Source organism: Epinephelus moara, chromosome 20 (genome assembly GCF_006386435.1).
Source record: "Epinephelus moara isolate mb chromosome 20, YSFRI_EMoa_1.0, whole genome shotgun sequence".
In the NCBI taxonomy this organism is placed as follows: Eukaryota; Metazoa; Chordata; class Actinopteri; order Perciformes; family Serranidae; genus Epinephelus; species Epinephelus moara.
In genome coordinates this window covers 33,547,529-33,572,625 of record NC_065525.1, presented here as the reverse complement: position 1 = coordinate 33,572,625, position 25,097 = coordinate 33,547,529, and the positions used below count along the sequence as shown (strand labels likewise).

Here is a 25,097-nt window from a genome sequence, read left to right as displayed (position 1 = left end):
CGTTATAAATGAGATGGACACAGAGATGAAAAGCCACCAAAAGTGCACACAATTTAAATTAAATACACAAGTGGCGGATGAAAAGGGGAGATACAAGAGGGAAAAGAAAGATACATACACTTGATCAATCAACAACACTGGGAAGAGGTTAAATTAAACACCTCTACACAGGGGGATAAAAAGAAAAAAAAACAGATAAAAAAAACAGGTGAAGTTGAGAAAGAGCGACAACATTAAAAATGGGCTTTATTTAACTGAAGTTTTATAAGTGAGGCTGATCCCACAGGGCGACCTGCCACACATTTACATTCTGCTGTTATCTAGCTCTTCTGACAGTTTCAGGGCTGAAACTAAAATACAGCTCATTTAGTAAAGGTGCAGGCTGCTCATAAAAGGCTTAACTTCCTATTATTCAATATGCACATTTTAGTGATTTTCAAGATGCTCTTACCCAGGGAAACATAAATTGGCTGCAGTAATTATCAAAACAATTAATCAAGCATCTTTTATTTGACTTAAACAAAAATTTTGATGTACAAATTTTAATAATTTTCCATTAGGCCCGGATCACACAGAAAGCGCTTTAGCAGCTGGAGGTGCCTTTTATTAATATGCACCTGACATTCTGTGCTCTATGTGCCTGGCGTTTTTGCAGGAGCGCTCTGAACTCCTCAAGTTGAGAAAAACTTTAACTCAGAGCAGAAAAGTGCCCCATGTCATCTCTGCTTTTTTCCCCCATTGTCCAACCTGATGTTTGAGAGGTGGGCCTTCTGTGGTGGTCACGACAACAAGCTTACAGTTGGCAAACAATGGAGGAGAAACTGGTGGTAGTGGTTGCTGGATACCCAGAGCAGTTACCTCAATCTCAAGCCTATCAGTGCAGCAACTGAAACGGACATCATGGAGGGGAAGCTCCTGGACCAACTGGTGGTACTCCCCGTGATCCTCTTTTTTAGGGTCTCATGTACCCACACAGATCTCTGTTTCCCTGTGCCCAACAAACTATTTGCTGACAGCCTCTCACCCTCAACCAGAGCTACAGCAAGTACCCTCTGCCTCAACATTTTAGGAACTAGATACTGATTACTGTGAAATAAACCAAATAAAAATAAACTCTATACTGATTACACAGGAAAGTTAGGTTAAGGAGGTGGTGGGGTGGTTGCCTGGCAACAATAAAAAGGTGCAAGTGTTTTTTTTTACTAGTGGCATTCAATTAAAAACACCTCGTGTTATGCAGCCTGCAAAACGCTTTCTGTGTGATCAAAGCCTTGGCAACAGGCTGGTTTTTATATTTTAAAGCCTTCTGGCCGACTGTACAGTTTCATTGGCCCGATGAATAAAGTGACAGCAATTAACTTATAATATTTTCATAGTCTGTGTGTGCAATTCACTTCCACAAACACTGGTGATTTATTTTTTCTCTGCTGATATATCTTGTGGTTGCCAGCATCTACAACTCTGCAGTACACGCTGTGAGCAAAGCTTTTTTTCCTCTTTTTCACAAAAATATGGACAGACTGATGAATAATGATAATAAGCAGCAGATAGCAGGCCTGGTTCTGAGCTCGGTTCAAGGACATGTGCTTTCTCAGCTGATGTGAGGACTGACTGTGTGACCTGTCATGATACAGTTAGTAACTGAAACTACAAGGTCGCTGAAGATGAATGAAGCCCATCAGGTCACATCTGCCACCAGCTGCAGTACGTGAAGGTCATCCTGAATGTGTGGAAGCCCTATTTATCATAACCAGGTTTTGCTGAGCGTGCACTCTGCTTCTCATTCATACGGCTACTCATTTTCACACACTGGAGCTGTAAAGGAAGGTCTGTGGATTAAAAGCCGTGTTCAAGGCAGAATCTGAAACTGATAGCCGCGAAGCAGTGACTGCAGTTTGTAAATGAAAAATGATTTTGACCACTTAGAGGCATTCTTGATAGCTACATTTAGATTTTACCAGCCAGAGTGGAATTTTAAGACCTCAGTTCTTCCAATCAATCTCTTATTTTTCTATTTTACAATAAATGCTTTTAAATAGAATCCACAAAAACACATAACGCTGTGTATATAGATCAAATGTATTCGATAAAACACAACATTACTTCCTTTCATTGCTTGATATAGCTGGGATATTCCTAGTCTTTATCCCCATTACAATATTAACATCTATCAGAAGACATAAAAGTGGGCCTACAATAATGCCATAATATAATTTAATAGACTTACGCCACAGAGGCCGGCTTGGTGGTCGAAGAGATGTTTCAGATCCAGAGGAGGACAGAGGCTGCTGAGGGCTGTACAGAGACGTCTGGCTCTGGGAGTCAAACAGGCTGGAGAGCACTGGAGCCAAAACAGGGGAAAATTAAGGAGCATTAAGATCAGTTAACAAATGTCAGCTGAAGCTAAATATTTCAAGACCTTTTGTGAGTTGGCTCTACCCTGGTTAATGTGGGTGTTTACATCCACATCAGACACCAGAATGTACAATCTGTAGCCCCTTTTTGCAAATAGTCCCCAGTTTTAGGCGTCAGAAGGGAATCAGACAAGTTAAAATAACAGTCATCGTATTTAATATTTGGTTGCAAATACTTGGCAATCAAGGACTCTAATCCACGACCCACAGATATTCATGATGCTTTGTCATTCATTAGCTCTGCCAAGATGATCATGTATTTGGCTCGGTTTGTCAGTAGAAAAACTGCTGGCCTGATTTTCATGAAATTTGGTGAAAGTGTGTAGCATGAGCCAAGGAAGAAGTCATTATTGGGTCCAAAACACGGGGCGAATACACAAATTATTTTTCACTATGCAATTAGCAACACTCATAGTCTGGGCTGGAATTGTACACAGCTCTCACCACAGATGTCACAAAAAACACATGGAGGTGCCTGAGCTGAAACAGTGGCGGTTAGCAGTACACTGCTAAACACATCAACAGTACTGACAGTGTGTTAATAGAGCTTGGCTCCCAGTCACCAGGGGTCTCATTTATAAACACTGTGTACGCACAAAACGAGGCCTGAAAGAGGCGTACACCACTTCCCATGGAAAAGCCGTGATCTACGAAAATGATGGGAGAAACTTTCACCCACGCTTACGAACATTTGGAGATGAAAAATTGGGGATGCAGATGATGAGGTGGAAGTGTGATTGTAGACATTGTCGAATATATTTGGCGCACGCCGTATTTGGCTTTTTGCCTGTACGTACATTTTTAGTATGGATCCTACGCACTGTTTTATAAATGGGGGGGTTAGGGTTAGTTTTTGTTAGCAGGATTATGAAAAAACTACTGCTCCAATCTTCATGAAAATAGGTGCCCCAAGCGAGGGAGTTCAAGTATCTTAGGGTCTTGTCGGCAGTTTGGCAAAGCGTCTACAGTGATGCAGGCGTTGTGCCGGACTGTCATGGTAAAGAGGGAGCAGAGCCAGAAGGGAAAGCTTTCGGTTTACTGGTCCATCTACGTCCCAACCCTCACCTATGGCCATGTGCTTTGGGTAGTGACTGAAAGAATAAGGTCGCAGATACAATCAGCCGAAATGAGTTTCCTCAGAGGAGTGATTGGGCTCAACCTTAGAGATAGGGTGAGGAGCTCGGCCATTTGGAGGGAGCTCAGAATAGCTGCTGCTCCTTCGCGTCACAAGGGGCTAGTTTAGGTGGTTCCATGGGTTCCTCCCATTGGAGGTGTTCCAGGCACATGCCACTGGTAGGAGGCACCAGAGCAGACCGAGAGCACGGTGGAGGGATTATATATTTCGTCTGGCCTGGGAACACCTCAGGATCCACCAGGAGGAGCTGAAATGCGTTGCTGGAGAGAGGGACGTCTGGGATGCTTTGCTCAGCTTGCTCCCCCCAATGACCCTGCTTTGGATAAGCGGTTGAAAACCGATAGATGGATAGATGGAAGGGTGTAGCATGGGCCAAGGAAGAAGCCCTTAAATTTTAGTGCGTATTAGAATAACAGGGAAGATACAGAAATAGTTTCTCACTTTCATTAACATCGTGAGATAGGGCAATTCGCTTCAGTGGAGGTCTAGGCTCTCCGAGAGCCCCTCTACTTTCTTTCTTTGCTTTGAGGATTTTTTTTAAACCTCCAATCTGGTCTTCATCAGTGAATCACATAAAAAGTTGGATTGAGGTCAGGTGACTGAGTTGTACAGTCCAGAGAATCCCAAATTTTAGCCTAAAAAACTTGGGTTTCTCTGTGTGTATGTGAAGGACTCCTGTCTGTCCATATTGTCCTAAAATTGGGGAGCTGATCGTCACCAGTCTGGATGTGAACACTCACAGAGACGAAAGTCAGCACTTAAACTTCATAATCACTCTTTTTAAAAACAATGTGCTGGAATATAGAGCCAACAAATGTGTCACTGTCCAAATAAGACTGAAGTACATTTAACATCAGAAAAACCCTGCAGAAATGCACTTGATGTGTAAATGAATTGTTTTAAAGCACATTAGTTTTGCAAAACAGCTCCCTTTTAGAGGAAAAAATATATTTTTACAAATGCTTTCATAACGTAATCACACTTTTCTAACCTGGCCAGGATTGGCAAAATTACCTCTCTACTCATTTCACAATTCCAGCCTCAGAGCCTTGGCATGAAAATGACTTGGACTCCTAACAGCCTTTAATAGCATACTTCATGTGCTTAAAATATTTGCTTTTCTCTCCCCAAACAAAGCTTTTGTCTGCACTTCATAAGCAGTAGAGAACAAAACAAAACAAAGACTACATAATGGTTATTGCTGCTTCAGAATGCAGACGTACCTTTCATGGTCTTGGCGTGGGCCTCGCTGCTGCTCTCGCACACCTTGTTGAGAAACTCGTCCACCTGCTTCAGTGACAGCAAGTTGTGCAGCGTCTCCAGTGGGTAGATAGAGGGCACCATGGAGCAGCCTTCAAAGCCTGCAGCACAGACAGGGGAGACAGAAACACAGCCGGTTGTACCACTTCTCCATCCAATGGAGGAGGAAGAGGAGGAAGAGGAGGAGTGGTGACACTACAGCTCTCTGTGCATGTTGGTTGTTTTGCTCATTCTGTTGAAGCCAAACGTTGACAAGCAGGTCCCAAAAGTTCAGCAGCCATTTTTATTTGTTAACAAGCCATACAGACTTTTTTTCAGGCTACTGCAAGATCTAAAATTAGTGGCTTGTTACGTTCTACAGTGGCTGGTACAGTTTACCTACTGTCTGGCTTCCGACAGTAGCACTGCACAAACTTACCAGCCAAAATTAATGTCAACAAACATAATCTGCTATATGGCTGGTGTTAATTTCCTTTTTTGGTTAGTCAGACCACATAAACCAAAACTGGACGTTCTGATCGTTTGGAAAATTGTCATGTACTGTATAAACTGAACAGAGTGTGTATCAATTCACTCTGATTCAAACCACATTAAAAAGTATTCATTAACTTAAAAACACGTTGGCATAGAGAGTAAACGTAGGATGTTTTGAAGTCAAGCACATGACTTGTATGGACATTGACGGTGCCTTTGGTGTAATGTGTTCACTGGACATCATAAACTTCCCTTAAAAAAAACTGTGTTTGTGCACTTAATGAGTGCAGTTGTGGCTATCAACTTTAGCTTCCATGCTGATGCCCAGGGCTGGGTATTGTTAAAAAACATGATACCAGTACCTTTAAACTGATACCCATACCAACAGAGAACTTATATTTTTATTAAAAGCTCCATCAAATACATCATGAGCAGCTTCACCCCATCACAGACTGTATGGGTTGTAGCTGCTGCAGTAGTGGGCCAATCACATGTCGCATTAAATCAGAGAACACTTGCTGTAAGAGGCCTCAAGCAAAACCATACCAATTCATTTTTCTCTAGATCTGGATACACAAAGGATTGAATGCAGGTATCGTTTGACTGGAAAAGTTTCAGTACTACTTGGTACTACTGGGTTATTTCAGTCAATACATTAAAGGTACCGACACTCGCCCTACTGATACCTTTATGTATTTTCTTTAAGGGAAGTGTGTAGACAAAAGTGATATGAGGTGTTGCCAGCAATACTGGACCATCAGCAGGGAAAAGACCATGTAAAAAAATGTATGCATCTTTACTAATTACATGGTCCAATAATAATTCCTTCAATTTCAATAGGGTCTTCGCACGGTGGGGTGCTTGGGCCCTAAATATGTTTTTTTTTTTGTACAGGACAAGTTTTCACCCTCTATCTTCCTTTGGTAGAGTTCAATATCAAATAATGCAGACAGCACAGGAATGCAAAACAAGCCACATTAAAACAAATATCTGGCTGTCTGAAGTGTTCTTGAACAAGACAGTGACTCGTAGTAGACTTGTAGTGACCTTAATGATGAGGTGGGCAACATAAAAGAGGAAGTCTCCTTACTGATCAACTGTAGATTTTTAGTTGTGCGAAGGAGCAGTAGCTAAAAATCTAGCAGAAAATCCTTAAAAGCATCCAAAAATACTTTCTGGAGTGGATGCTCAAGATTAAAAGAAACAAAAAAACACAAAACAACTCAGCACTCACAGTGACCTTTGACCTCCTACCACCAAATTGGAATCAGTTTGCTCTTGAGTCCCAGCGGACATTTGAGCCAAATTTGCAGAAACTTCCTTGATGCCTTCTTGATATACCGTGTTCACGAGAATGAGACAAATGCAAAGTCACAGTGACTTTGACCACCTAATTCTAATCAGTTCATCATTAAGTCCAAGTGGACGTTTGTGCCAAATCTGAAGAAATTCCCTCAAGCTGTGCTTGAGATATATTATGTTCATGAGAATGAGACAGATGAGGTAACAGTGACCTTGACCTTTGACCACCAGAATCTAATCAGTTCATCGTTGAGTACAGGTCAAAGTTCGTGCCAAATTTAAAAATAAATAAATAAATAAATAATAATAATAAAAAAATCCTCACAATGTTCTTGAGATATCACATTCACACGAGTGAGACAAACAAGGTCACAGTGACCTTGACCTTTGACAACCTAGATTAAATCAGTCCAAGTGGGGGGTTGTGCCAAATTTAAAGAAATTCCATCGAGGCATTCTTGAGATATTGCATTCACAAGAATGGGAGGTTTGTACGTGCATATGCACAGACAGACAAACTGAGAACATAATGGCTCTGGCCAAGGTGGTCACCTGCATCGAGGCACTAAGGGACTTGTGGTGGGGGAGATGTGAAGAGCTCATCTGAAGGCATACATTAAAAGCATTTCTCTCCCCCCTTTAACAGTGAGAGAGGGCGGAGACAGAAGTTCCACACTCCAGCTTTAAATTTCTTTTATCCGATTTTCTGGGGGGCAGCATAAATCTGTATGGATATATTCATTAATCCATGTACTGTATGTTTTCCTTTCATAAAATAATGATGTGTTTGTGCTACTGACTAAACTCCTGATCACAAACTGTGCCGCTGAAAACTGACTGTTACACACAAACTTACAGCAAATACAAAGCGGTGTAATTCAGTGCAGCCCAACAAAGAGCTCCGTGATGAAGCGATACCACAAAACAAAAAAGGGAATGGATGGAGGTTGGAGCAGCACATCCATATCCCCAGAGAACATGCTGCTCAGCCTTGCATTTCTCCATGACTAATGTGCTATGACTACAGATTTTTCCAGGGCTACTCTCTAAAACAACTTGTCTAAAATAAACGACATGAGCGGAACGAACTGCAGTCAGCACTTAATGGACGGGAACCGTTTGAGGCCTTGAGGGGCCAAGATATGAATTTTCCCCCTGTTGATAATTTTTAAGTTTTAGTGGAGTTACTCAAAGTTAATGTATCCCATGGGATCATTTATGTGTAGAACATAACAGGAGACCTTTTATGGACATCAAGAAAGTTATAAATCATTTTAGGGTTATCAAAACTCTACTCGCGGTCTTTTTTTTTCCTGCTGTCACTCCATTTGACATCTATACATGACATTTCTTTGAGGACCTTTGACCAATTATCTGATCTATACCAGAACACGAAGAAAAAAAGGACTGCAAAAATCACAGACAGCTGCTTTAACATCAGTTTTAGACTGTATTCTGTCATTAATTATTCCACATTGGATGTTGGCCAAAGAAGCTTCATTCATTACACCAAAATAAAATCGCTGTTCAACATGAAGAGCTTTCCTGCCAAAGCTCTGATGACAGAAGAAAATGAACCTGCTTGGCTTTAAATTCTATTGCAAAGCCTCAGGAAGTGTTTCAGTGGCTCAAGATGTATATGGCATTTTCACAAGTTTAGGTTTGTTACATGACATTTATCCTCCCCCTGCATCTGCTTGTTCTGTCGTTACTGTACTCTGTCTAATAGAGCTGTTAGTTGGACTGTATAAAAATTACATAAGATGGCATTTATCTTCCTCCTCCTCCTCCTCCTCCTCCTCCCAATCTTTGCTGCAGCCTCTCCATATGGATATAAAATTCAGCTCACACACCAGATGCAGTGGGAGCAGAACACACTGATGCTACACTGCACCATTCGCTCAACCATCTACCAACACAAGTGAACACAGGAGGACACAAAAGAGAGGACAGTGATGTTTAAAAAAGAAATTAGGCTATAAATTTTTAATCTGCTCGAAGCAAATAAACACATCTGTAACTTATTACAGACAGTCGTCTCTGCTGACTGCAAAAGAATACTTGCGCAGCTCCGTTAAGGTGACAACACGCCAAGATGTGCTCCAGAAACACTTTACAAGATCAGCAGTTTGTGAACAGGCCACTGTTTAATTAGCCAATTAAAATGAAGGATGAGATGATGACCCAAATCTTTCAGCAGACACTCAAATATCTGCCACCTGGCCAGGAAACATATTTTGGGAGTGCTTGGGGAGACACAGCGGTGCCAAGTCGTGACCTCCCAATGCAAAGGCTAAATTGTTGCCACCAGCAGCTGACTCTTCAACAGACAGAGCTCATTATTGAACAAAATTTTGAGGGCATTTTCACGATAACCACTCCTCAGGATACAACATGCTCACAATGCAGTTGGACAAGCGTAAAACTCTTCCATAGAAGAGTTTGTTTGGCTGGTCATTAAGTGCCCACCCAGCATGCTTATAGAGCAATCAATCCTCCTTAAGTTTGTTGCTTTATACTACAGCTTTTTTAAGTTCCAGAAATGGCACAATAGGTGTCCAGTCATGTGCAAGGAAAGGACTGAGGAGAAAACAGACTTTAAGACTTAAAGACACAGTGAAATAAAGTCTTAATCCTGCGTCCTTGAGTCAAATGTTCAGTTAAATCTTGTTATGCAAAATATGTTTCCAAAAAAAAAAAAAAAATGTGTCTCCTCCCTTACCATAAAACTGTAGCATATGTTTGATGATTCATCCTGAACGTTTACGTAAATGTATCCAATAAAATGTAGTTTTGGATGACTAGCTAGGCTACGATACTAAGTAGGCTCAGCACTAAGTAGGCTATGATACAGTGCTAGTTATGGTCACTTAGCAACCACAGACGCAACCTGCCTCTGCGCCCTTTAAAGTTGGCACAGAGTAGTGCCCAGCGCCCAAACTCGCACTTTCCAGGCGGTTAAAGATATGGCATGTGTACGGCCCCCATGTCTGTCTGTGGCGTTGCAATCGTGCAATATGAAGTCATGAAACTATACAGGTGTGTAGTTGAGATCACAATGAAGACCAGGTTCAAAGATAGGTGTGGTCTGAGCAAGGGTGCCAGAAGTAGGGGTATAGCAAGTAGTGAAGGGGCCATTGCTGATCAAATCTCTCTCCCAACTAAAACCTACCCACATATTCAGGTTCGCTCAAAAAAAGGTTATATTACTGAAGATAAAGGCTAACTGCAGTTTCACTGTGACTTTAAGTGCTGTATACAGAAAAAAAGGACATTTCTTGCTTTCAAAGCACATGTTGTGCCCTCAGACATGCAAAATGACAAAAAAAGGAACATGTTTTCATGAAATGGAGCAGGGCTGCAAATGTGAGAGCAAAGGAAAAAGGATGAATGAACAGGTGGGACACCAGAACAGTGAAGCACTGAGCCATAGTAGATGCAAAGCTCAACTTGCATTCACAGCAGCCTACTTGCCCCAACGCTGTGTATACAGGACAAGAGGTAGGAGGCGACCGGAAGTGAGAGCGGTCTACCGAGGCTGACCCTGGAGGGATTCTGGGAGCTCCTGACCAGACATCAGCCAGCTCTTGAGGAGGCGGAGGTGGTAGGGACAGTGGCGCAGGTGGTGGGCTACGGCCCCGTCCACAGCCAGAGGGGCAAACCCCTGCAGGGCCGGCTCAGTGGGAAGCCCCCCCAGCCGCTGGACTACGTGGAGCTCGTCAGAGGGCTCTGAGAGCAGGGAGAGAAGAAGAGAAAGTACAGTGGAGCAGCAGGAAAAGGAGCAGGAGGAGTGAACTAAAAGACCGGTGTGGCTTCAGGATGATGGACTGTGTTTGTAGAGCAGAGAAATTCATCACAGAAGGTTCATTCACTTTCAGTCTGACTTCATTTGATCAATACTTGCCTTGACCTTCTAGTTATGCCTGAAGCTGACCAATTATGCCTGAACAAAACCAACCAAAAACAACTGATACAATCCCTCCATTTCCATTTCAAAGCAAAGTTCAAACAAAAAATAACCCAAGGTCAAATAAAGAATCAATAACCAGTCAATAACCTATGGCATCACAGGTTTAAAAGACATCAGTGAACACTCATCAGAGACACAGATCTACACAAAACACAAAAAAAAAATCACAAAACATGTGAACCAGAGGCTCTTAGAAAAACCAATAAATCTGTTCAAGCACACCAACATCAAAAACAGTCCAGAGAATAAATTCAATTACCAGCTCTGCATATGGAGATAAAAATGCACTGTGACCGTTCTCTGAAATGGAGAATGTCTATTTGAGATTTCTAGCATCAAACCATGACTTCCTAACAAAGCTGGACTACCAACCGTGCGAATTAGGGAACATGGGCGCCAAAAGCAAGCAGGGAGCGCTCCACGCAAAATCATTTCCACATCCAGTGTGAACCTGGGTATGCACAGGTCAGGTGTACTCAGGGGTGTTTCTAGAATTTGAGGACATTCGGAGCTAAACTGGTACTTCTTTTTTAAAAATAAGCAATATTTATATTTATTTTTAATGCACTCTGGCACCTTATTTAAATTCAAAATTAAAAAAAAAAAAAATTAAAAAAAAGGAAAGAAAATGGTCGCTGGCCCACCCTGCACCCTGTCTCAGGCCACATTTGGTTTACGGGCCATGAGCTGAGTATCATTGTCCTAAGGTCGTAAACTTCAGTACCAGGTACTAAGCCAAATCCAAACACATGTATACACAGGCTCATCCAGGCCAAACTGGAGCCAAACATTTACCACTGTGGTTACCAGTGGCTTCTCCAAACACTTGTCATCATAATATCAGATTTCTGAATTACATTGACTCTGCTTGTCTTCCTGAATCAACACGTCAGCTGATCCTGGTGCTCAGACAACATGCTACTTCTCCTGCTAAAGTTCAGACCACACTAATCAGGCTGCCAACACACGCTGGGCTATTTCTGAGCCAGTGATCTAAATCCTTAATACCATTCAGCCAAAATAACCTTACATGACTTGTATTTAATTCTGTGCTATGCTGTGATGTTTACTTTGCCCCTTTTAGTCTGTAAGAGTCAGTGGGGCTCATCTCCTCAGACACAGTGGTGATACAAACCTGCCTCAAAACATATTTCAATAAAGTAAAGAGTGGATTTCATCATACGGCAGCTTTAACAATGATAAGAAATCCTTTACAGAAAACAAGAACAGGGGAGTAACTCTCATTAATTCATAACAGCTGTTGTTTCCAAAAGACTTCTCATTGAGCCAGTCTGCTGCTCACCAGTGACTGAATCAAAGACACTGAATACAACTTTTCACAAACAGAGAGAGACCGGGGATGAAAGCAGCAAAATGTAGCTGTCGATGCTGATGAACCTTTCTTGCTCACAGTTGGTACCCACAGCTTGGCCTTACCAGTGAACGACTGTGTCAACCAACAAGCAAAATAAACACAAATAAACAAAATTTTATTAAAAAAGACAAGAAGGATCTTTGTATTATCAGGCTGCAACCATTATTAATTAATACATCATTTTTTCTATGGAAAAGGTCCTAGAGTCAAAGGCAATGACTTCAAAGGTCTTGTTTTGTCCGACCAGTAGTCCAAAACTCATAGATATTCATTGACAATAACATAAAACTGAGAAAAGCACATTAGGGAAGCTGAAACCAGAGTGTTTTGGGCATTTATGCTTAAAACATTAGTAAAATGATTAACCAATTATCAAAAACATTTTATGTCGATAGACTACTTGTTGATCAACTAACTGTTTCGGCTCTATGAAATTACTGGTGCATCCTAAATTAAAGGAGTAAGAGTTGCTTGTAAAATAGCACTAATTTGGTGCATAAAAATAAAATGAAATTGCAAATGAAGCAAATTTTCTGGATACAAAAATGGTTTAGAAAAAGAAAGAGGCGATTAGTTGCTATGTATATACAAACATAGATCAAAACCTTGTGTAGGGTGCACCTGAAGAACAGGAAACAACAAGATCGACAGGAAGGCAATCCAGGCACTCAAAAAAATGTAGAAAAACGAGGATGGAAATATTATAAAGCCTTTATTGTAGTGGCTAAATCATTAAAAGAGCCAACATGTTTCTCTAGGTGGGGCCATACCTGCGTTGTATGTTTTGAAAGCCTTCACAAAGAGCTGCAGTGGTCGAAACATGTCGGTTCTATTGATGATTTAGCCGCTACAATAAAGGCTTTTCAATATTTCCTTCTTAATTTTTCTATATTTTTTTCGAAGTGTCTGGATTGCCTTCCTGTCAACAAAAAAATAGTTTACTGAGAAATCAATGAAAACAAATATTATTAAAAAATCTAAACTCTCAAACTGGAAATAGATTGATGAATATGAAAATTTGGCATATTTCACATTGAAAGCTATGACGCCATTATCCTAAAATCACAGTAAAAGAACAAAAAGTAAAATAATTTTAATTTATGGCTTAACACTTAACAAAATGTAAGGTAAAGTGACTCCAGTATGTTTTAGTGCCATTTTAAAAAGACCTTAAAGCATATTTTGATGACTATTATATCGTGATTCGCAATTATTTTGGCCAGGATAATCATGACGTGAAACTTTCATATCATCCCATGTCTTCACCACTCCCTTGTTTTGTCCTTTCGTTGGGTGCATAGCTACAAAGCTGCAACCCAACAAATGAATGAAGAAACAAAATCACACAACTGAGCATCTTATCTGTGTGATTTTGTGAGAAGCTCCTCACTGACATGTTGAAGAGCGACTCAGTGTTACACCCCCTGAGACTTTTGTCTTTGCTGACGTCTTCTGGCTTAACTTCCATCTTGCTGCAGTGATGCAGAAGTGCACACCATGGTGAGTCAGTACACCGTGACATCACTGTTGAGTTTGGTCATAAGTGCAATATTTCGGACCTCATCAATCAGTGATGCTGTCAGTTTATTTTTACAGCCCAAATTAAGAGTTTAACAGAATAAATTATTTGAAATTAGCAAAAAAAAAGTGAAGGTGAGGATATATTGTGACGTGTGCACAGATTATCTGCACATGGACATATATCTGAGGCAGGAGATATATGCCACGTACATCCATCCTGTGAGGATACAGCAGGATCAGAGAGGTGAAACAAGTGCAGGCAGAGCAGGTGGTGTTAGAGGTGAGGGCCAAAAACAACACAAGATACAACAAACACCGAGGGTGTGCCGTGAAACAGAAGCTCTTAAAAATTTTGTTTTGTTGTAATCTTGAAGACGTTTAATGTAATTAACGCCAAAAAAAGAAAACAAAAGAAATGTTTTCCCACAATAAAGATCATGCAAGATAAGAAAAACTGGAGGAGCGTCGATGAAATAAACTTGAATAAAAGCAGACATACCATTAGTCGGATGCCTGGCAAACGACACAGAAAATCTCTTTACTGGCGGCATAGAGAACAGCTCTGAGGAGATAAGAAAGGTAACTGGTATTACTGGGACTGCTGGTACCTGTGTCTGCCTGTTTGCCACTGATGTTTTAATCATGAGAAAAAAAAGAGGAGAGAAAACAGAATGAGAGAGAGAGTTGGCCCGTCGATTCATCAACATCTGTCTGCCAACCAACATGCGTGAAAATGAGAGTCATCTCTGAATAAACAAGGAGGAGATAGTGAGTGGAGAGGCTGTGGAGTGGAAGGAGTACATGATGGACAGTCTGGCTGAAGAGTAAACATGCAGGAGGAGTGATGCTAGACTGTGATCCAAAGAACATGAAACTGTGACAGGAAACAATCTGTGAATCCTACCTTTTTCTGCCCTTAACTTGGCTGTGGACTAGTTCAACATTTTGGGAAACACACTGATTTGCTTTCTTGCCAAAAGTGAGACGAGAAGACTGATATCACTCTCCTGTCTGTACGGTAAATATGTTAGCTTAGCTTATCATAAAAACTGGAAACTGAAATCTGGCTACTTGTACTCTTAAATCTCACTAACTTTTTTTGTTTGTTTGTTTAATCCATACAAATAGTCCAATAGTCACTCTTTTAACTCTGTTTTTGGTCTCCACCAGCTCCTGAGTGAAATATCTGGCTCTTTAGCTGCTAAATGCTTTACTGTGTTCACCAGCTAGTCTAACTGTGTCTGTCTGGTGTTTGGTGCAGAGCAGGTAGTGTATAGCTGGTTTGTAGAGCTGTTTTGCTGGAAAAAAAAAAGCTTCCTGCAATGGCCAAGAACGACAGACCAATGAGAGTGAAGCAAAACAGAAAAACAACCCACTAAAGTCATTATAATGCTCCATAAATTGAGTGGAGCTGCAGTGGGGTGATAAATCTTTGCAGGTTCATCACATAGATCTAGTCCACATGTGCATGGGTTTTTAAAAAAAAGAATCTAAGGACTACTGGAAAACTCCAATTAAAAGAATAGTCCCAATTAAACGCCCAGTCTCTTTTACCAGACCGGTGTAGTTAAACATTTTGATTAGATGCCTTCTCATGTTGCCAAGCAGTTCTTTTTTAATAGAAGTTCTTTGGATGTATAAAACCAGGTTGTTGGCTACCCACTTGAGCTAACGTTAGTTAGCCGTTTAGTTTGAGCATACAAATATATAAATGTTAAAACTTTGGTCAATATCGAGATGCTACACATCGTAAACTAAAATTTAATTTTACTAAAACCATGAGCACAAGAGAATAATTCATTCAGATTTACCTGCATGATGAAAAAACAAGTGATGACTCTCTTTCCCTGAAGCTGTCTCAAAGTCAGAATATGTGTCCATGCCTGGATTATTTGGTAAGTTATTTTATATTTCTTTAGTGTCCACCGTTCAATGAATAAAGTGTTTTTCATAAAAATGAATTCAAGTTGTGAGTATTGTTTTAACAGGATGAAGTGATGTTGTGTCGGTACACTGTGTCATAACCTAACACATAACATGTTATTCAAAGTCTATTTTTATACAATTAATATTCATACTGGTTCAGATAATAATTGGATCTGATTTCCCCTCTTTGCTGATCAACAGTTTTTTGTAAAAGGAATTAAAGGCCTGTCCCAAATATAGGCCTCTTGAGTTCAGTGATTTAAGCAAATAATAGCCCGGGCTACTAACTGAAGTATTACTGTGCCTAAAATGAACAGAAAAAAAAAATCTTTGGAAAAAATGTCTTTGAAGCATAATTTCATTGTTTAGTTTAACCCATGTCCCGTCCACTTACATGGAGAGAGCAGGGATTGTGTTCTATGACTGCAGCCAGCCACCAGGGGGCCATTCGAGATGCTTTGGCTTCACTTTTGCAAAGCTGTTGTGTCATCCATCTTTACATCCAGTTTATGGTTCATCACTAAAAGTGATCCCTTTCACATCAAAGTGGTCATGAGATGCATTGTGAATATCAAAATACTGATTATAGCCACTTTTAAGTAATGAATTAATGGATGAAATGATCCGATAAATAATAGAAACTAATGACAAAAACAACCCACTAACATTTAAGGTTGGTCTCTTTTCAAGGATCATTGAACAATTGTAAGAATATGCACTTTATATACTACTGTTCTGTTGGTGCTATTGTTTCATTACTATGTGTTGTATTAAAGTGACCTTGGGTTGGGGCGACGGTGGCTTAGTGGTAGAGCAGGCGCCCCATGTACAAGGCTGTTGCCGCAGCGGCCCGGGCTCGACTCCAGCCTGTGGCCCTTTGCTGCATGTCACTCCCTCTCTCTCTCCCCCCCTCACGCTCATCTGTCCTATCAATTAAAGGCTTAAAAATGCCCCAAAAAAAATCTTAAATAGAAAAAAAAAAGAAAAAAAAAGTGACCTTGGGTTTGAAAGGCGCTATATAAATTAAAGTTATTATTATATAATGAATATTGTTAAAATGTGTTTAAAATGAACTCAAAAGAACTCAGTCCTACTTGATCTCATCTGATAGGGCTGTGGGGGAACATGAGACGATAAAAGTAAACTCCTCACAAAGACTGCAGGTCATTCAAAGGTCTGAATTCAAACCAGTACACTCCCTCTCACATTTCCCGTAAAACGAATAATACCTTGTCCTGATGCAGTCCTCGCTTCCCTTAAATGAACAGCACTGACGTCAATCCAAACCCTCACCTGCCTTTCAGAGAGCATAACATGATGTAACAGAACTGAGAGAGGAAAGCAACTGTTTGCTCCTGGCAGTGAGTAGCCTTGCAGTCAGAGTGACACCCGGTGGATAAACTGAACAGCTCAGTTTCCTGCATTTAAATCTACAATGGGAAAAAATACCCCTGCAGCTTCTGCAGATCCATATGCATCCACATAATTGGCTAGTAAAATTATCTGCTGCCGGTTTAACCTGAGGATGCGACACGTTATCTTTGGAGAGCACTACACAAACATGTGTAACTAAAACAGCTGTGACCAAGAGACTGATATCCAATCCATATGTCTGGGATAATTAAACCTGCTATAAGGACCCCTGGTGGCGGTGTTAACAGCTTGCTTGTTCTCATCATTACCAACATGAGACTGAGGGGAAAGGGTGGGGAGGGAGACTGGAGATTATTTAAAGGTGGATTATTGGGTCTTGAAAAGTATATTTGTTCCAAATAACAGGCTGAGTTTCTTAATGTAAGGATTACTGTGAATTGTGATTAATGAAGAAAGCCAGACGTCTGGCTTCCAGACACAAAAACTACTTTACTGTGGATTATGAAATTTCTGAGAACGGAACGGAAACGGCGCGCACTGCAAAACAAACATGCACAGAGAGAACATTTGAACACATTTAAACCCAAGCAGACAGGTGCGTGATCAGTGAGCGGACATGCTGATCTGGGAGAGCATTGATCACCGATAGCTGCGGTACATCACACAGTCCAACGTGAGGTTGCACGCTCAGCATTTGCTGCACAGCCGATCACTCTGTCATCTAATCAGTGCCCTTATCATGCACACTGCGAAGGAAATCACTCAGGAAATGTGATGCAACAGACTGAAATTGCTGGTTTGTTTTGGAAAGGGAGCAAAAGAAAGCATAGCATTTAAAAAAAAAAAAGAAAAGAAAAAAAGAGAGACAATACTGCATGTCCCAAAAATTTGAAGCTTAAGAAGCAAAAAGTAGGAAAAAAGAAGATATTGTAAAGCCAGAGAGACAGTTTGGAGTCCTTCTCCAAAAAACAAAAAAAAAAAAGATAGAGATGAAAAGACCCTTCTTGTGGAGGAGGACAGGCGGTGATGTGAACGTACCGAACATGCCAATCTTGCACGGCAGACTGCCGGGGGACAGGGGTGGTTTTCGGTGGAGGTGGTGGTGCGTGCGGACGTAGTCCCGCAAGTTGGGGGCGCTACAGGACACCCCGAGGGCGGAGGCGCTGAAGAGGCCAGAGCAAAGTGACCCTGTGTGATGAGGAGCCAGGAAGGAAGGGGAGGTGTGCAGGGTGAGTGCTGGTTTTTACTACACATCATGCCATTATTAAAAACACACTGACGCCACGGGGAGATTTTGGCATTAGTGTGTGTACATTTCAAAGGATGGACAACTGTGTGAAAACCCTGTAACTACAGTTTGGTGATTTTCATCTCTTCACTTTAGTTACGAAAAATAGGGATGCACCGATTTATCGGCCAATATTCGCTTTGTTGACCGTCATCGGCCTAGTGGCAAATAAGATGACACTCATTGATGCTTTTCTGCTGTATCACATCGGTTTTGTTCAGGCTTAAAAGCAAGGCTCGAGATTAACAGCCACAAACTTAAATTAATTACAAGGAGAATAGAACGACTGTTTGGCAAATGGGCTCTGTGATCTCATTGTTTTGTGACGAGATGGCTAGTAGCAGCTGTCATCCCGATATCTTGGGGGCAGAAATCTTCCCCTTTGGGACAAAAGGACACAGTAAACTCACTATTGTCTCATCAGTTGATGAACCATATTGTTTCCCTGATATTTCTACATTGTGAACAACAAATCTGTGTTCAAATCAGCAGGAGAAGGGCTAGTTAGCGTTAGCTCTGAGCAGCCGGCTACTGGATCTAACAGCTGACTGATTTACCCCTGTCCTAAAATCCCTTCATCGGCTCCCTGTTGAGTTTAAGATCCAGTTCAAAATTCTCATTCTTACTTACAGGGCATTTCACAGTCAGGCTCCCTGTTATGTAGCTGGACTACTTCACCCCTATTCTTCAGTTCGCTCTCTTCTATCAAAGATGCTAAATTTGTTGTCTGTCCCTCGCACTCATCTTAAGACATGACGTGAGAGCTTTTACAGCCGTAGCGAGGAGGGCTGAATTACTTCATAACAGTTCAGTTATTTTTTATAGTGTAGATTTATTTGTTTCCCCGGCGAGAATAAATAAACAACAATATAAAAACATTGGTATCGGTATCCAATGGCCAAACTGTCATTTTAAACATCGATATCAGCCCAGAATTTCAAAATCGGTGCATCAGTATTGGGGGGGAAAAAAATCCGTTTCAAAGAAGGGTTTAAGATAAACAAAAATTGTGTCCTGGACAATTTGTTCCTGTAAACGATGACATGCAAACTACAAGGTTTTCACAACAGTAACCATATGTTTAAGATCTGTGCATGTGTATGTGTGCATATGTGTAAACAAGGCCAGGAGTGTGTGAACAGAGAACATGTGTGTTTTGTATGCAAAAAGCAGCAGAGGCGTGACAAACCGGATGAGTGTGGAAATGAGATTGTTTCAGACCCCTGCTGTGCATGAACTCTCTGAAGTTGCAACAGCCAGTTCTCACAAATTTATCATATTTTTATAGTCACATTTGATATTAATATTGACTTTCTAGACCACACATTAGAGGAAATATTATCTTTGGAACTGCAGAGGAAATAAATTAAAAAGGCGTCTGCGCCTCGTCTCTTTGTTCTATAAACAGTGTGAAGGTATGTAATGCAGCATGCTAAAAGAGGTCGTCTGTGACACCTGTTGTTTTTCGTCAGTGACCTGTGAACAGTCGGTGTTGTTGGTGTCGGTGATGAACAGTGACGGATCACTCAGCAGCCTCCTAACAAACTGACAGGCTCCACTCTGAGATTACCAGAGGCTTTAGATGGAGCTCCTTTGATGTCTCGCGGACACAGAACAAACTGCTGCTCAGACTTGTGATAACTAAGCACTGTGACACCATAATTAACACACTTAGTGAGAATAAGACTACACCCACACTGCACATTTGTACTTGTACCTGCTCTTGTTTGTTTTTGCCTGCCTGATGTTTATGAATACACCTGATTGCATCTGAGAGTTTTTTCATATCTGAAAGGACTTAAAACGGGCTTCCTTCCTCTCTGCCACATATCCATTTAGTTTAATTATGTCTTGTAGGGTTTTAATTGTGCAACCACAGAAGATAAACTGCACTGCATATAAAAGCCATAAGCTGTTTACGTAGCTGAGTGCAGGTTCTGAACTCCCAGTGAAGTTGTTCCCACAAAGTGACTCCACGCCCCGTTTTAACACTCGTGGTTTTCTCCACGTCGTGATTTAGACAACAGGCTTTCATGCTTGTGTCAATGTCACCTTGTTAGCAGGTTGCTGGAGGTTACATGCCCTTGGAAAGTGAACACACAGCAGAACAAGGGTCCTTTAAGGGGATTTTCATTAAATCAGTTAAATCAGTTAGAGGGGTTAAAGGAATACAGCTCTGATACAGCTGATTTGGAACATTTTCACCTTTCTGTTTACCATGACAGGGGGTCAAAAGGCACTACCCAAACAGCTAACTTAGGAGGGTTTATTGTAACAGGAGGATGAGCCCAAAAACTCCATTTGCTTTAATATAAAACAGATTTTTAAATGTCTGTTCCACAGTATTTAAAATAAATAATTTCCCCTTGCAGATCTCAGAAATAAGACGTAGACACACCTACAGTATGTTCCCTCTGTTTTCACTCTACCAACCTGCAGCAAAACGTCTCTAAACACTATGTGACACCAGAGATCCTGCAGTTGGCTGCGATCACCTCGCTGAACTCTTGCCTACATAGTTTGGAGTCTGATCCTGTTTGGCTGCTGCTACACTAAGCTGGAGTGGAAGCTATGTGGCCGTCAGAAACAGGGACAGAGGGGAGGGGGGGGTGATGGAAAGAAAAGAGGGAAAGAAAAACAGACCCAAAGAAATAAAAGGGAGACACAGAGAGAGGTGTGGGTAGGTGGGAGGGTGAGGGTAAGGGCTTGTGATGAGGGGAGGATCAGTGATGACAGCTGGAGATAAAATGTGTAGGGAGGTTAGTGTGTCTGTTGGCATAAACTCCCTCTCTCACACACACACACACACACACACACACATGTACAGACACACACACCAGAAATGAGGTGCCCACCTAGGCCACTGGCTGGTTTGATCTCAGGAGACTGGCGCGAGCACGAGGGGAAGAGTCGGTGTGATGTGGAGCCTTTGGAGGACTGGGTGGGGGAGGTCTCAGAGAGGACCTGAGTGGGGCCATGGAGATCGGGGGTTAAGACTGTGACGGCCGCCACAGTAAATCAGGGACCTGATGTCTCCCTTTAACTTGAACAAAACTGTCACACACACACACTGTCAAAAAGTAAAACTGCTCAACTAAACAGAGGCAAGAACTACAATGTGGGAAATAAAAAGAAAGTCTGGTTCTGTCATTATTAACTTAACGTCCTGCCTCCTCCTCAAACACAAACACGACAGGGTCTGGTACCTCCATGGAGCCCGCCTTTCTGTTGCGGATCATAGGGGACCTTCGCTGGATGTTGATTGGCTCAGAGAGAGGAAGTGCCTGGTCTAGCTGGTCCTGGGAGAGGTCCTCCAGACTGCCTTGATTGGGCTTCTTGTCTTCATTCTAAGTGGTCAGAAAACACGAGAAGGAAATGACATATACTACATTCTGCGCATGGACAGACAAAAACCACCTGAGCTGCCCGACATGACGTACTGATTTAAACATGACCTCAAAGGGGAAGTCAGAGATTCTGGAAAAAGACACTTGACACCAAAACAAATAAGCCCCTCCCACAATGCCCCCCAGACGCTCAGTTTTACGGTCCTTTTTTGCTCCCGCTGCCTTCCTCTTTATTATACATCCATGGCCTTTTTCCTGTTGCCCATTAGCTGGAATAGCGTTGCATGGCTCGGTCTGAGTCACTTTGTTTATTTCCCATTTACAGAGCCAAGGCTGTGTACACACACTAGGGCTGCCCCCTAATAGTCGGAGATGAATAATTGACAGAACTGTCGTCATTGATTACAAAAAAATACATCGATTTGCAAAATGTGCGTCCACGTCTCATAACACAGTAGGCTGCACCGGGTCAAAGCATGAATATCTCCAGAAAATGAGTTGCAAAAACCTCACCTACAAAGTGAAAATTACTTCTCACGGGAGTGCAACAGAAGCACATGGAAACTTGAAGTGAAGGCATGCTGGAGCGCTTCGACAAGATGGCAGCAGACAGCACTGTCCTGTTTACTTTTTGTCCCTATCCAAGCATGATATGCAAAGTTATCAAGGTTATCATTCTGTTAGTAGTTGTCACTTAAACTTTCTGCACCGCTGCTCACGTTACAGCATGCTACATGTACTGTTGATATTTGGACGCTTTACATAATCTGTTTACTTTAATGGACATGCACGAGTGAGAAAACGGCTTAAACCAACGTTACAGACGGTTGCTACAGTGAATAACTGTTGTTACAGACTGAATAGTTTCAGTTATTTCCTTGCCCCACACTGATGCAAAAACAAATTTGCCAGTGATGATCTAAACTGCTTATAACACCAGTGATGAAATAAATCCATGTCATAACCATTTTAATTTTAAGTCAAGTACTTCAGTAAAAATATCGGTTCTCCAGTTAAGGGATATGATTGCTGTGATATAGTGATGAAATTCATCTATGTGTCAAAGCAATTTTTTTGAATTTGAGGTCAGGTACTTTCTGATCAGGCATCTGACACATAGGGTCTATCATTATTATTATTATTATTATTGTCATAACACAACAGTGACATGAACATTTATTAATTTTAATTTTAAAATATGCTGTTATCGTCATTGTTTTTAAGAGAAGATGATTAAATAAAATATTTAAACATTCATTAGACAAGTTTTGTTATTTATTTTTGGGTAAATTAAAATTATGTTTATATTTTTTTATGTTAATCGAGTAATTAAAAAAATCTTTAGAATAACTGATGAAGTAGTCCATAGATTACTCAACTAATCGAAAAAATATACATTTGATTTTTCAATAAAGACAAAAACATATGTTAGGTGCAGCATTAGTTGGAGACCCCTCAGCTGACAATGATTGCTTCAGTCAAGCAGTTTTTTTTTTCTTTGGCTTGTTTGCAGTGTACTTTTGGGGATGCTTTGGTCCCCAGATTTTGCTGTAGAGTGGGCGCTCATCACTTCTATGCTGTTCATTGGTAAAGATAGCTGCAGACACAGAGGCAGCTGCCTGAGGGAAAAGAGGTTTGTCCTGTCAGGCTCCAAAATAACATTATTTTCTGCCCTCTGCTTAGAAGTGGTAAACTGATAAAGTTACAGCTCACAGCAACTTAATACGTCAGTCTCTGACTTTTGATTGACACCTTGTGTCAGCAAAAAGTGTTGTTGCACATTTCCAGTTTGGCGCAGTGACAGTGGGTGCAGTTACATGATAGCTTCTCATTCAGAATGAGAATAAATCTGAATGAAATTATTCGGAATTAAAGTTTTTCCAGGTAGTTTACATGAGAAATATTCATTCCGAATGAGGGTTTACACGGGAGATCAGTTTAATCGCCTTTATTCGGGTCTGCGCAAGGTTTGGGGCAGGGAAGGTTTCTGATTGGATAGGGGGCGGGGCGGATGTTACGTGTTTACGTTTACCGGAAGAAAACACTGTAGTCCTCGCTCCGGATAACAAGATGCTTGACGACGCCGTTCTTAGTGCCTTTTTCGGGCTTGTTTTGCTTATATTCTTGAAGCAGCAGTACGACAACAACCTTGTTCTGCTAATGCTTCGTCTGGTGAGGAGGAGCAGAGAGGTAGAAGGTCGAAGAAGGGAGGTAGAAGACTGTGCTTTGGTGAATGGAAACCGGTGAGTGCAACGAGTCCGATTGCTCTATCTCAGCTCATTGCTATGCGCCATCGCGCCAGAAGGGCAAGGAAACAAGCATTTGCAGAAAGACCGGAATTAACTTAAAGAGGAATGAGTGTATACAAGTGCGAGAAATTCTTTCATTCGGAATTAGAAACGGAATAAACCACCCCTTTAATCAGATTTAATCTTCAATCGGAATGACCGTTTAGATGACCACTTTTAATCGGAATGGTGTTCATTCCGAATGAAAGTGGAATTAAACTGTCCATGTAAACGCACTGATTGTTTACTATATTACATGAGTTTCTCCATCACACTGAAAGTCCAAATGAACCCCATTCAAATTCAAACTCTTGATGGAAAAAGGAACAAATACTTGAATAGTTGTATTGAACAGCCAAAATCTGATGCCACCAGCATAATTCTGTGTCCAGTACAGCCCTAATGAACACCAGGTTTTTTTCAGCGCACACACAGTACAGTAAGCTGGAGGATCGTGAGAAGGTATTTGCTGAATTTGACCAAAAGTATGTTGGATTAGAATCACTGATAGTACCTTTAACTTGTTTCATGCAACAACAAATAGCAGCAGACTATTATGAGCTCTAAACTTTGAGGCAAATATTTGTTTTTATCCCTTTTCAGTGTCAACTGACCTGTCAGAATTATCAGTTTCTCCTCACTAATATGCAAAATGAACAGAGGAAGATGCAATGAAATCTGACGAAAGAGTAATAGGTGCTTCAAGTGTCACATTTCTGTGATGTGATTTTCATACTGTAATGTATTGTCAAACACAGAATCAAAAGAATGCGTCTTCACACAGACAGACAGACGCCACCACCGCATAACAGCCTGCATACCAGAGAGGCAGAACACAAACCTTTTGTACCACATGACAAATGCTTGATATTCAAAAACAATGAGTAGGAGCAACTGTACGTGCTCATTTAAATATGATTTTCTACAGACAGAGCTGAATGTTGTGTTTTCAATGTGCAGTGTCTTTGTATGTGGTATGGCTGCACAATAAATCTTTTTTTGTCGTCATAGTGATATTAACATGCGCAATAAACACATCTCAAGAGACTGCAATATTGCACTCTGAATATAGCAACAACATAGTACATTCTGTCTGTAGGCCCAGTTGTAACTGCCATGCTGTAAACTCGCTGGCCAATCAGACAGAGCCCTTGCTATTACACATCATCTGGTTGCATATGAATGAGGTTTATTCGACTAATGCTGCCATCCACTCTGCATGGCTGAAGGATTTAAGTGTGACAAGATGAGTGCCAACCACAGCGCAAATGCCAGAGAGGAACTGGTGCCTAAAATATAGCACATCGTCAGCCGCCTGGCAAATATGAGACGACATGGCACAAGCACACTGTACTGTGAGTCAAGAACTGAGTGCACTTTGATATCTGTTTATTTATCGCAATGAGTATAGTCATCCCACATA

General features: G+C 41.2%; 1 protein-coding gene across 10 annotated transcripts in view; it reads right to left on the bottom strand.

Annotated features, from left to right (window-relative positions):
* The window catches only part of ppip5k1b (diphosphoinositol pentakisphosphate kinase 1b), an 83,575-nt gene that overhangs the window by 5,753 nt on the left and 52,725 nt on the right, over positions 1 to 25,097 (bottom strand). For 4 of the 10 annotated variants that reach the window (XM_050072592.1, XM_050072591.1, XM_050072594.1 and 1 more), the window contains 6 exons: positions 21,246 to 21,386; positions 20,895 to 21,003; positions 17,790 to 17,939; positions 13,951 to 14,013; positions 4,773 to 4,910; positions 2,228 to 2,341 (listed from right to left, as the gene is read on the bottom strand). In XM_050072592.1, the coding sequence (XP_049928549.1) occupies positions 2,228 to 2,341; positions 4,773 to 4,910; positions 13,951 to 14,013; positions 17,790 to 17,939; positions 20,895 to 21,003; positions 21,246 to 21,386 (715 nt within the window). Of the gene's footprint in view, positions 1 to 2,227; positions 2,342 to 4,772; positions 4,911 to 10,128; positions 10,315 to 13,950; positions 14,014 to 17,789; positions 17,940 to 20,894; positions 21,004 to 21,245; positions 21,387 to 25,097 lie in introns of those variants that run through there. The other 6 variants (XM_050072598.1, XM_050072599.1, XM_050072600.1 and 3 more) reach the window with 5 other exon arrangements.